General features: G+C 41.6%; 1 protein-coding gene across 1 annotated transcript in view; it reads right to left on the bottom strand.

The window, feature by feature from the left end:
- The window catches only part of LOC124259569 (alkyldihydroxyacetonephosphate synthase, peroxisomal-like), a 29,367-nt gene that overhangs the window by 1,229 nt on the left and 15,108 nt on the right, over window positions 1–13,030 (bottom strand). The window contains exons 9-19 of the mRNA XM_046693721.1: window positions 12,338–12,463; window positions 11,791–11,899; window positions 9,372–9,499; window positions 8,145–8,196; window positions 7,452–7,591; window positions 7,170–7,219; window positions 2,306–2,375; window positions 1,926–1,987; window positions 1,603–1,692; window positions 1,242–1,341; window positions 198–255 (exon numbers count right to left, since the gene is read on the bottom strand). Coding sequence (XP_046549677.1) covers window positions 198–255; window positions 1,242–1,341; window positions 1,603–1,692; window positions 1,926–1,987; window positions 2,306–2,375; window positions 7,170–7,219; window positions 7,452–7,591; window positions 8,145–8,196; window positions 9,372–9,499; window positions 11,791–11,899; window positions 12,338–12,463 — 985 coding nt within the window. The remainder of the gene's footprint in view (window positions 1–197; window positions 256–1,241; window positions 1,342–1,602; window positions 1,693–1,925; window positions 1,988–2,305; window positions 2,376–7,169; window positions 7,220–7,451; window positions 7,592–8,144; window positions 8,197–9,371; window positions 9,500–11,790; window positions 11,900–12,337; window positions 12,464–13,030) is intronic.

Here is a 13,030-nt window from a genome sequence, read left to right as displayed (position 1 = left end):
TCTTATGTTTCAAAGGCTGCCAAAATTAGAGAAACAACTAACATTAACAACCTCAGTAGTTTGAATCATAAAGTAAAGAAAATGATAAGGATAATTTTTACATATAATCACTTAATAATACTGATGCTTTTATAGAATTCCTAGTCACGACAGTATCCGTTTACACTGTATATTTATACAGATGATGCTGGACATACCTCCATGGTGATGTGATATGCTGCCACCATTTGCCAGAATCTCATCTCGAGCACAGGCCTGAAACACACAGCATATCCAACATGAAAATATCCTGATGTACTTCACCCTTGGGTGGTAATTTCACAAAATTTCCTTTTTATCATTTTTAATCATTAAGACTGAGTGAAACACACAGCATTTCCCACATGATGCAATTCAGAAGTCTTGCATCAGGCTTCAAACAGATTATCCCCCTTAAATCAGGTGAGGTGGGTGAGGTGAAATTGGGTTTTACGTTGTGCTTGAGAATATTTCGCTCATATGACGACGTGCATGCGTGTGCATGTGTTGGTGTTTGTACTAGCCCAGACTTAAGCTGGTTTTATAGTGCTAGCCCACTGAGATACCATGCCGCAGTGAAGCATGAATACCCCACTCATACACATTATACTGACTTCGAGCCGACCAGTCCTTGTTGTACCCATTAATGCCAAGCGCCAGGCAGGGACCAACAAGTACCCTATTTTAACGTCTTTTGGTATGACGTGGTCGGGGATCGAACCTCAGACCTTCCGCTCTCCAGGCGGACGCTCTAACCACTACACCACGGAGGCGGTCCCCTTAAATCAGGAATCACACAAGGAGAGCATGCAAGTGAACAACTACAAAACACATATTTTGATACAAGACAGTGACATTTCAGGAAGCATCCTTTCTTCATTACTTCAAGGGTCAATCTGCATGCATTTACTTCCATTTTAAAGTTGTCTCTGACAGCATAGAACTGTGACTGAAGTAACTCACAACCTGTCTGCAGTCTTGCTCTAATTTTCATTTTGAAATATTTTCTTTCTCCTTAGTTACCCATTTTGACTGTGTCACTGTGTTGAAGGAATTACAGGTGAGGTGATCTCATGGCAAACAGGCTTCAGATTAGTAATATTTCCATGCCAATGTGAGGCAGATTATGGCCAGTCAACTGTGATTGTACATCTTTGGGTAAACTGTCAAGCTCTTCATAACACTATGAACGTAAACACAAGGAATCTGAAGTTTTACAATACCTCAATGCTCTCGTACACTTCCACAGGGTTGGATATTCCTCTGTAGTTGAAGCCAAAGTAGAAATACACACAGGCTCCTGCATCGTACAACTGCGTTACTCTGTACAGGAAGGGACATTGTTAGTATCATCGTTTTACATTATACTGTACATCGAAATAATTCTAATTGGAACCGCCAACCCACTTCTACCAATATGTCATCGTTTTACATTATACTGTACATCGAAATAATTCTAATTGGAACCACCAACCCACTTCTACCAATATGACATCTGCTCTTGAGATTGTGCAACATGTTCTCTTTAACTAGTATGATCAATAAAAATGCCATAAGCACTAACTTGCCAACCTGACATCTTACCTACAAGTGATGTATGGGGGGAACTGTATCCGCCTGTCCTTACACTCGCGATGCAGACGTTCCTTAACATTCTGGCACAGATCCAGACACCTGAAAGAACACAACAAATTAGAACACAGAGAACGACAAGAAAACAAAACACTGTCCATTTTAAGTCTGGATCCAGAAATGGCAATTCATGCCTTGTCTCTAATTATAATTCTTTCTAATTAATCATTAACTACTACATGTTTGTTCGCTTGCTGTCTTTCATTAAACTCAGCAATATTCCTCAATATGACTGGGGTCTCCACAAAATAAACAATTGCTTGGAGATATCATACCTATCCCAAGGAACAGATGTTTCAAAGGATTCTGCTACGATGTAATATTCAAATCCAAGATCCTGCAATGGAAAACAGCAGATAAACTTATAGCAAATGTCATGAAATGTTCAGATATCTGTTGATTAACAGGGTTAAAAACAGTATGATAATCGTCAGTTTGTTTTTAAATACTTTACAGTTTGAAAGTTTCCAAGATTCTTATCAGCACGGTAAAACAATAAAACAGGCAGTTTTCTCTTTAAGAAAATATGTCATGTAATAAGCTTGAAAGAAACTGAGTATACTATGAGCTGCTGGAAACTATACTCAATCTCCCAATGGCATATATACAACAGAAAGCTATTGTAATCCTTTAGATGTTAACATCACAGACTCACCCTAAGATAGGCTATGACGAACGTGAGCATGTACCCTCTCTCTCCATTGTCTGCACCTCCTGGTATACCCCTGGAACATACAACACATACAGATCATCATAGCTGACACACAGGGACAACAATGAAACACACATCACAATCTGGTACACACTGTTTTCAAGAGACTGGATATGTATATCAAGGGAGGTAACTCCTTCACACATTGCCCATAAGTGTGGGTATGGTGAAGGCAAACCTAGAAACAGAATCAAGGCATTTCGAGATCCAAACAAATGCCCAAAGAATGCAACTCTGCTAAGTGAAATACAACACCTTGGACGACCAGGCCACCCAAAGCTCCTTATATTAGAGTGAGTGAGTTTAGTTTTACGCCGCACTCAGCAATATTCCAGCCATATGGCGGTGGCCCTCATATTAGAACAAAGGAACATGCAACTTCATACAATATGTTGGAGAAAAGCAAAACAGATACAGTAGGACACCAATCTCAGCCTATTGAATAGGTCCTGTGAGAGTTCCATGCATATATTTCATAACAAAATCTGACACACGATAATCTGTTTCAAAACCATCCCAATATCATTAAAAATCTGACATTTATTTCTGATCAAATACCTCTCTACACAGAGATCTGACAGACTCTTTCCAGGAGCTCAGGTCAGGTGAACCCAAACAAAATTTGACTGCCAAATCACATCCAGAAGATGTTTGGGTTTTCATGAGCCACTTGCATCAGCTTTTGAAATCAATTCACTTTGTCATATTATAATTTTATGAACCTTGGTTCCTGTACAATAACATCAGTCCTGACAGAAAACATATACAAAGCATTTTTGAGAAACAAAAGTCAGACATGTGGCATCGAATGCTTCGCTCGCTCACATAGAGAATTTTAGAGGGCTTAAAAGTTCACAAGACTTTTAAGGACTTGTTTGATTTTGACACATTTTAAATGTAAATTTCTGACTAAAATTGATATTTTATACTTATCCTGACTCATGCTAAGTATGCTTGTCTCCTTCCTCTTGCGAATGATAGTGGAACACTTGAAATCCCTTGAAGTTCCCTTCTAAAAAAGCGGACGTAAAATCACTCACCCATGAGTAGCGTCCCTTTCCTCCCTTTGGCGCCCAAATGGTCACATGATCGGCCATATTTGTCACTCTCTCCGTATGTAAGCCTGACACCCGGATTTACAGGGAAATCCAGAGTGCCATAAGAGGGGAGGTTGGGAGGGCTAACCTGATGAGTCAGGATAAGTATAAAATATAAATTTTAGTCAGAAAATTACATATTTTTCCTTTTCCTGACTCATGCTAATTATGCTTGTAGAATCCGTCGGAAACAGTGGTGGGTCAAGCCACGTACTTGATTCACTGGTTGTAGATTCAAATCCTGTATTACCCCCCCCTTTGGAACTTATGACGGCACTGTTGAAGATTCTGTTCTTTCAACTTCTCTCTGATGAGTCTGGAGGGGACCACAACTTGTCAGATTTCTTCCGAAACTTCTCCTGACATTTTCGTGTGGATTTTAGATATACTAATATTCCATTAGTTATCTATTGCAACTCCATCTCTTGATGCGCGCATAGTGTCAGCGCCAAGCACATAGTGTCAACGGAGATAGCATTGCTTGAGATATCATATGTTGTATCTTGGATCCTCTGGGACGACCGTGTGATTCTGTGGTGTGATGAGCCATATTCCCAGAAATTGAAGATCCTGTTTTGGTTCAAACTCCGATTAGGAGATTACTAGCCATCTACTGCAATCATGTCCTACGTTGTAGGTACATGGATCTAGGAGCCCTTGCCATGTCCGTCATGGAAGCGGAGAGATGATCGATTCTGGAATCATGGCTTGAAGCTTGTCTCATCAATCTTCCGGTAATATGTAATGAAAATGACGTCGTAACCAGAATCCGAACAATGTGCAGCGAGGATGCATAATACGTCCTCTCTAGATCAGCAAAAATCTATGATGGACTGGGACTGCCATCGATGTGAAGTCTATTTATAGCTGACCGGCTGCCGCGAGTAGAAACCGTCTCACGCTTGTCGCTGCAAGTCCCCAGGTAACCAATATTAAATCTGCTGACAGGGGTCCCTCTATGACCCGTGAAGATAGTCAAACCATGCTGTACCCTGATAACTGGACTATAAATGGAGCCTTTCCCACATTGATAGAGTTGTTTACAACTGTAGACGACCTTCTGACACGTGACTGTGACGTCACCGGTGTTGCAGGTAAATGATCCTCGTAGAAACTTGTGCAGTCGGTGATTTCCTCGTTACACGAGTGAACACCTGTCTTGATGGCCGAGTGGAAGCGCGCGAAAACTTCGCCGCGTAGTACCGATGTAAGCAGACTGTTCCCTGTCTGTTGTGACTGTATTCTTAAACTTTACAATCTTTACTGCAGTCGTCATCTTAACAGATGTTCTGTAAAGTTGACTGTAACTGATGTCTCGCTGAAGATCTGCGACAATGCTGCTAACTGTCCCCTTGAAATCGTGTAAGCCCATGTGATGAAAATTCATCTTCAGTGTTTCATCGTATGTTATCTGACATCGTTACTTCAGGTGTGCGTCTCTACCTTCAGCCACGGGTTGATCCAACATAGCCAACATCTAGTTGTAGTGTCCAGTTGCGTTATCTTCTTATCTTCCATCTTGAAGATCCATTATGGGATTCACTGATGATCTTGTAATCTCAAACCCTGATGTATCATGAAGGGCTCCGTATGATGAAGGGGAAATCTGCTATCGTTGAACGGCGGAACATGCTGACTCTGATTATAATCCTCCCTGTGAGTGCCTGCGCGCAGGTTGATGAAGGTCCAAGTTGGAAGATCCGTATCTGCGCAGTCTGTAGAATACTGGAGAAAGACTGGATCTACTTCTGTGTTAGAATCCTTCCTGCTGAGACGCTGAAACTACGTGGAGGCTCCATCGTGGACTGCTAACGCTAAGCTGGCGTAGAATCCTCCAGGTTACTAACTGTTGATACTTCTGACGGTAAAGATCTTTGCGAAAGTAACCACTCGTGCAGGCCTTCATTCGAGCGAGCTTGCATGGCTAATATTCCTTCGCGCAGGGCGACTGTCATCGGAAGGGGTCTGCTATGCTGCAGCTGACGTTAGTAGAGGTTGCTGGTACCTTCGTGCAGGCGATCGATCCCGATGCGATCTTGAATCCTTCCTGGAGGTTTGAGATAATTCTCTAGGCCTTCGCGAAGGTGGGTTACCTGAACGTAGCTTCCTTCCCCTTCGCACAGGCTCTTTATGGGCGTCAGAGTCCGATGGAGATGACGACTCATTCCTCGATTTCTTCCTGCGTGGAGACTTCTTAGCAGCACTCTCCGGGGCGTCTCTCTGGGGCGTCTACTTCAGATGGGGAAGATCGCCGTGTCCGTGAGCCTTCGTGCAGGCTTCCCTCTTCATCCGGATGTGGTGGGGAGACTGTAGAGCCTTCACGCAGGCTAGTAGTCGTTGTAGAGGTCTTCATAGCAGCCTTCTCCTGAGCGAAGCGACGTTCCATCATCGACATCATCTGGTCTGTAAACTGTTGCATGAACAGTCCCGGGTTGAAGTTCTGCGTTGTCTGAAGAGACTGCTGCAGGGATGATGCATCTGATACTGAAGAGACATCATCTAAGGCTCGCTGCACTTGTGAAGAGTTGACGCTGCTGCTATCTCTGGTACCCGATGTCTGCGTTGATAGCAGGTCTTCTGTCAATGTCTGCGCTGATACCAATGCCGATGTAGCTGTAGAAGCAGGCTTCGTCTTCTTACTGACGATGGTGACTTCAGGTATGAGGATGGGTGGATCATCATAAACATCTGCTTCTTCCGGAGGAACAATCTCGCTGAGAAAGACCTCGTCTTCTGTGTAGAGCTGATCTTAGACTTCGCTGAAGTCTTCATGGTAGTAGCCTTCTTCTTCTGCGAAGATGAAGATTTGGCCTTCTTCATCCGCGATGAGGTTAGCTCAGTAGACGATGATCTCTTATGGCCTCCGGCGTTCACCCCTGGTACATCGACCTGCTCCCAAGAAACGTTCAGCAATTCACTAGAATTATGAATATCTGCAGCAGTGGTTAACACATGGTTATCAGCGCAATCACTCAATTTAGACATGACTTGTGAATACCTACGTACCCAGTCCTTAGCACGTCTATGGATGAAAAAAAGGTAATTATTAAATTCAACCAAATTTAAATTTACACAAGACTTACAGCGAGAGCTGAAAGAACATGAAACAGTGCAATTAGGACATAATAAATGAGGGTCAGCCGCAGACACTCGGTACCTACAACTAATACAAGTTTTCATCAAATGTAAACATGAAGAAAAACACATGTCAAACAACGGAAAATTTAGATCAAATTTCAAACCGTAATGTAGAATATAATCCTAAAACCGTATACAGCAATAATTTTGATGTAAGGTCCAAAATATAAAAGGATATGTGCCGTATAGGGACCCAGGTGCTCTCACAACCGTCCTCAAGGGCGAAAAAGGAAAGACTGACAAATATAGCCAATCATGTGACCATTTGGGCACCAAAGGGAGGAAAGGGACGCTACTCCTGGGTGAGTGATTTTACGTCCGCTTTTTTAGAAGGGAACTTCAAGGGATTTCAAGTGTTCCACTATCATTCGCAAGAGGAAGGAGACAAGCATAATTAGCATGAGTCAGGATAAGGAAAAATTATCAAATCTAAGATCTGATTTCAATATAACTGGCATCTGTCCTGGTTCATAAACTGGTACACTAAATGGCCCCACGTCTTTATTTGACAAGATTAGCCCTAAGAGTGTAGACACCAGGGGATAGTCACAGTGCCAACTGTTCGTCCTTACCGATATTTATTGGCTATTTCATATACCCTCTTCTCTTGAGCAGCAACTTCCTGGAAAGTAACAAAATATTTTTACTGACATTTTCATGAAAGACAAAGAAACAATCATGAAGAGTTACTTCCCAACTTACTAACAGTGTCCTTGCTAACTATGACTGTCAAAATTATTCTTAAATTTTAATTTTATTCCACATTTGTAAAATTCCAAGTTGACAGATCAGTAAAAACCAAACTAATATCACCTAGTTCATTAAATACATGCATGGATGTGTGGGAAACCTACCTCCTTGGTTCCCTCAAACAATAGTGTGGCCACACTAAGGTGGTGTGGGTCGAAGCCCTTCAGCTTCGTAATGTACAGCTTCTTGAGGCCATCCACAAAACTGCTTATAATGGAATTCACTTCTGGCTTCAGTGCATGACCTAAAGGGAAATATAACATGGAGAGTTATAATTCTGGTGACAAAAGGAAATCTGGTCATTTTAAATCAAATTTTATAATTAAATAACTAGCATTCAACTGATACATGTTGTTCATACTTTGGTGAAAACCTGTATTTTACAGGAAAATTCATCTGGATTGGCAGATATCTGGCTAGCTATTCTCGAAATGTTCGGAGCCCGACAAACTTCTTAAAGCCCATTCTTAACACATTGGCTACGATCAAAGTTAGGAATTCTTAGGGCTACGAACGTTTCGAGAATATGTGCCCTGGATATTTTAATCATGGGCACAGAGTAATGTCCCTTTGTTTATGTATGGCTTTTCTGACAGCTGTTTCAGACTTGGGTCAAGGATTTCTCTGTACTTGCTTCTGTTATATTTTTACAATTTCAGGCCAAAACAATAATATTAATATTTGTTTTTTGTTTTAAAGTGTAGTCAGCAATATTCCAGCCGAATCACAGCAAGAGGACCCAACCTCACCCAGGATTCCTGAGTTAATAGATAATATACCATAAGCATCATATTTACCAAACTGGAACTGTTCATTGTCCATCAATCTAATTGAAGCGGGAGCACATCTCTGAAACAAAATCCTCCAAATCAGTTTCTTTAAGAACACACTTTCACTTTGTGTGGGAATGAGATGATGTCAAACACAATAGTGGCCATCACTCCATGAAAACTCACAAAGGAATCCGTATAAGCTTCATATACCTATTTTACACCTTGAAGCATGTATACCCAATTTTATGTAATATGTGACTTTATGCAGTGTATGAAATAAGCCAAAAGTCCAGCCAGACATCAGGGCTGGTAACTTCAAAATGTTACCAGCCCAAAAAGGATTTAACCAGACCAAATATGGTGAATTTACTCAGATGTATTGAACATCTAAAAATTTTACCAGACCATCGGGCTGGCTAGCTGTAAATTTAGACCGTCCGTCAGAAATCTAGACTGTCTCGGGCGGTCGGACGGGCCTTATTTCATACACTGCTTTATGTTTACAGCTTGAAGTGTAGTACAGTAACGTCTTTTGTAACTTGCTTAAAATACATGTATATAGATTACATTGCCATCAGCATTATTAGATGGGAAATGTTTGTTGAGAACTACCCTTAAGTCAGTGGGATAGACACTTGTGAGGTGAGGTGAGGTGAAATTGGGTTTTACGTCGAGCTTGAGAATATTTCGCTCATATGACGACGTGCATGCGTGTGTATGTGTATGTGCGGCTGCTTGTACTAGCCCAGACTTAAGCTGGTTTTATAGTGCTAGCCCACTGAGATACCATGCCGCAGTGAAGCATGAATACCCCACTCAGACACATTATACTGACTCCGAGCCGACCAGTCCTTGTTGTACCCATTAATGCCGAGCGCCAGGCAGGGACCAACAAGTACCATATTTTAACGTCTTTGGGTATGACGCGGTCGGGGATCGAACCCGCGACCTTCCGCTCTCCGGGCGGACGCTCTAACCACTACACCACGGAGGCGGTCTATAGACACTTGTAATATATCTGCTTTAAGTTAAGGATCACAGTTACATCAAACTCAAAGGGACCAGGAATTTTAGTTTGCTATAACTGTAGTTTGTTGTATGCATTTCGACGACAATATGCAGTAAGAGGCAGGTAAAAATACTCCTTTTCATTATATCCGTCAGTTCATTATAATCCTGTTTCTTACAAATTCAAATTACTTTCTTTGATATACAGGCAAATAAGGTTCTGTATTGAAGAGTGTAACATACCTGTCTAGCTATCTCCCGAAGGCACTGCACGCCATGCTCGAAATTAGGGAACACTATCGAGCCGTACTTCTTACAAGGAGCCAGAGGTCGGATCTTGAGCGTTACCTCGGTAACAACACCCAGGGTACCTGGACAACAGTACAACATTACAAACTGTGCTGTCAACATGCAAGTCAACTTTGCAAGTCCCTGTAACATGGTTGCCACAAAACTAATTTTGAAAAGTAGCCAAGATCTATCTAGGATCACAAATTAAATTCAGATTTAAAAAGAAAATTCAGAGTGTATATAATATAGTATTATAACATTGCATTTGATGCAAGAGTCATGTCAAGTCATTTGAAGCAAAATTGCCATGGGCCAATGTCTGTGCTCTCATGATAGAAGGTACAGACCTAGGTATCCCTGAGTGAGTGAGTGAGTGAGTGAGTGAGTGAGTGAGTGTGAGTGAGTGAGTGAGTGAGGGAGTGAGTGAGGGAGCAAGTGTCAGTTGGTGAGTCAGTGAGTGAGTCAGTGTCAGTGAGTGAGTCAGTGAATAGAGTGATGGTCAGTGAGCGAGTCAGTCTGTGAAGGAGCGGTGGGTGGGTCAGTCATTGAGAGAGTGAGTGAGTGAAGGACTGCAACAAGTGTTTGAAGGAGTGGTACAACCTTCTGATCCCATGATGAAATGATGCAGGTCCGGCCCACATGACATTCTGGGCACTTGGCAACTCTTCTGCAGAACACCTCGAGGAGTCACAAATGTCACATGGACAATCTAAGGAGAAAAAAACACTACTACACTCTTGCTTTATTTGATAAAACCATCAGCCAACTATTTTGTGTCTTTCCTTTCAGTTTTGTTTTCATAGTAGGCAATACCAATTTAAAAAAAGAGACACGGCTGTGCTGTTAACTTTAGGCCATGCCCTGAAAAACGTTTCTCCTGGAAGACGATCATTGAGCATGTGATTTTAGCCTTTTCACTTGAACATTCAACAAGTATTGGGAATATTTCTCTCTTGGACACTGACAACTAAATATTTCTTGGAAAAATTCATTTTCCACAACATTCACATCATTTCTTTGGTTTACTTTCCCTCTAAGATAGTACATCTAAGTAGATGCTGGTATGGTCACAATACACTTCATTCCTGAATTCTACAAATAATATAATAACATAATAAGCAAGATATAAATTATGGCTGGCGTGCATCGTGTGTATGTGTATGTGCGGCTGCTTGTACTAGCCCAGACTTAAGCTGGTTTTATAGTGCTAGCCCACTGAGATACCATGCCGCGAGTGAAGCATGAATACCCCACTGAGACACAGTATATACTGACTCCGAAGCCGACCAGTCCTTGTTGTACCCATTAATGCGAGCCAGGCAGGGACCAACAAGTACCCATATTTTAACGCGTCTTTGGGTATGGCCAGCGGTTTTCGAACCAGCGACCTTCCTCTCGAGGCGGACGCTCTAACCACTACACCACCACGAGGCGGTCTATAGACACTTGTAATATATCTGCTTTAAGTTAAGGATCACAGTTACATCAAACTCAAAGGGACCAGGAATTTTAGTTTGCTATAACTGTAGTTTGTTGTATGCATTTCGGCGACAATATGCAGTAAGAGGCAGGTAAAATACTCCTTTTCATTATATCCGTCAGTTCATTATAATCCTGTTTCTTACAAATTCAAATTACTTTCTTTGATATACAGGCAAATAAGGTTCTGTATTGAAGAGTGTAACATACCTGTCTAGCTATCTCGAAGGCACTGCACACCATGCTCGAAATTAGGGAACACTATCGAGCCGTGCTTCTTACAAGGAGCCAGAGGAGGTCGGATCTTGAGGGTTACTCGGTAACAACACCCAGGGTACCTGGACAACAGTACAACATTACAAACTGTGCTGTCAACATGCAAGTCAACTTTGCAAGTCCCTGTAACATGGTTGCCACAAAACTAATTTTGAAAAGTAGCCAAGATCTATCTAGGATCACAAATTAAATTCAGATTTAAAAAAAAAATTCAGAGTGTATATAATATAGTATTATAACATTGCATTTGATGCAAGAGTCATGTCAAGTCATTTGAAGCAAAATTTGCCATGGGCCAATGTCTGTGCTCTCATGATAGAAGGTACAGACCTAGGTATCCCTGAGTGAGTGAGTGAGTGAGTGAGGTGAGTGAGTGAGTGAGTGAGTGAGTGAGTGAGTGAGTGAGTGTGTGTGTGAGTGAGTGAGTGAGTGAGGGAGCAAGTGTCAGTTGGTGAGTCAGTGAGTGAGTAAGTGTCAGTGAGGAGCAGTCAGTGAATGAGAGTGAGTGGTCAGTGAGCGAGTCAGTGAATAGTCTGTGAAGGAGTGGGTGGGTGGGTCAGTCATTGAGGGGTGAGTGAGGAAGGACTGCAACAAGTGTTTGAAGGAGTGGTACAACCTTCTGATCCCATGATGAAATGATGCAGGTCCGGCCCACATGACATTCTGGGCACTTGGCAACTCTTCTGCAGAACACCTCGAGGAGTCACAAATGTCACATGGACAATCTAAGGAGAAAAAACACTACTACACTCTTGCTTTATTTGATAAAACCATCAGCCAACTATTTTGTGTCTTTCCTTTCAGTTTTGATTTCTTATAGTAGGCAATACCAATTTAAAAAAAGACACGGCTGTGCTGTTAACTTTAGGCCATGCCCTGAAAAACGTTTCTCCTGGAAGACGATCATTGAGCATGTGATTTTAGCCTTTTCACTTGAACATTCAACAAGTATTGGGAATATTTCTCTCTTGGACACTGACAACTAAATATTTCTTGGAAAATTCATTTTCCACAACATTCACATCATTTCTTTCGGTTTACTTTCCCTTTAAGATAGTACATCTAAGTAGATGCTGGTATGGTCACAATACACTTCATTCCTGAATTCTACAAATAATATAATAACATAATAAGCAAGATATAAAATTAGAAGGGATACTCACTATATCCTCAATATTTCCGTAGATATTTTTCTTCATACCCGACGCCCGTGTTGCCACCCAGCCTCCAAGGGAGCTGAATTCCATGGAATCTGGTTCATGTCCAGTACAGTAGCCTTTAGCTGTTAGCTGGGGATGAAATGTCAGAGCTTGTTTTATCATTTCCGGTCAGTTTATTCTGGGAAGGAAGGCCTGTACTCTCTGACTTTAACCACTTTGATGGAACCCATGAATAGGGTAGGGTGTTGGCAAACATAGAAACAGGCAAACTGGGATTTGACAGAGCTTTGTTATATCACAATTGGTCATTTTAATCTGGGAGGAATTGTAGTCTCACTTTTACCACTTTGCTGAATAGGGTAGTTATATCACAATTTGGTCATTTTAATCTGGGAGGAATGCCTGTAGTCTCAGACTTTTACCACTTTGATGGAACCCATGAGTAGGGTAGGGTGTTGAAACACGATCAGGGAAACATAGGAGAAATTGGTCAGGGAAAAGAATATTTAAGCTCATATGGCGGCGCATACGAGTTTGAAGTCATGACAATAGATTTCTGACATGTCTGAGAAGTAGCAACTGTTTAATTGTTGCAGTCAAATAATACAGCATGGTCATGATATAATATGTATCACAACACATAGATCATGATATGATAGGTATTGAGATACACATATCTATGTGTAAACATGTGAA

The sequence above is a fragment of the Haliotis rubra genome, unplaced genomic scaffold (assembly GCF_003918875.1).
Source record: "Haliotis rubra isolate DU_JTF1 unplaced genomic scaffold, ASM391887v1 Scf73, whole genome shotgun sequence".
Taxonomy (NCBI): domain Eukaryota; kingdom Metazoa; phylum Mollusca; class Gastropoda; order Lepetellida; family Haliotidae; genus Haliotis; species Haliotis rubra.
The sequence above is the reverse complement of the archived record's forward strand: the minus strand, read 5'-3'. Positions and strand labels throughout refer to the sequence as shown.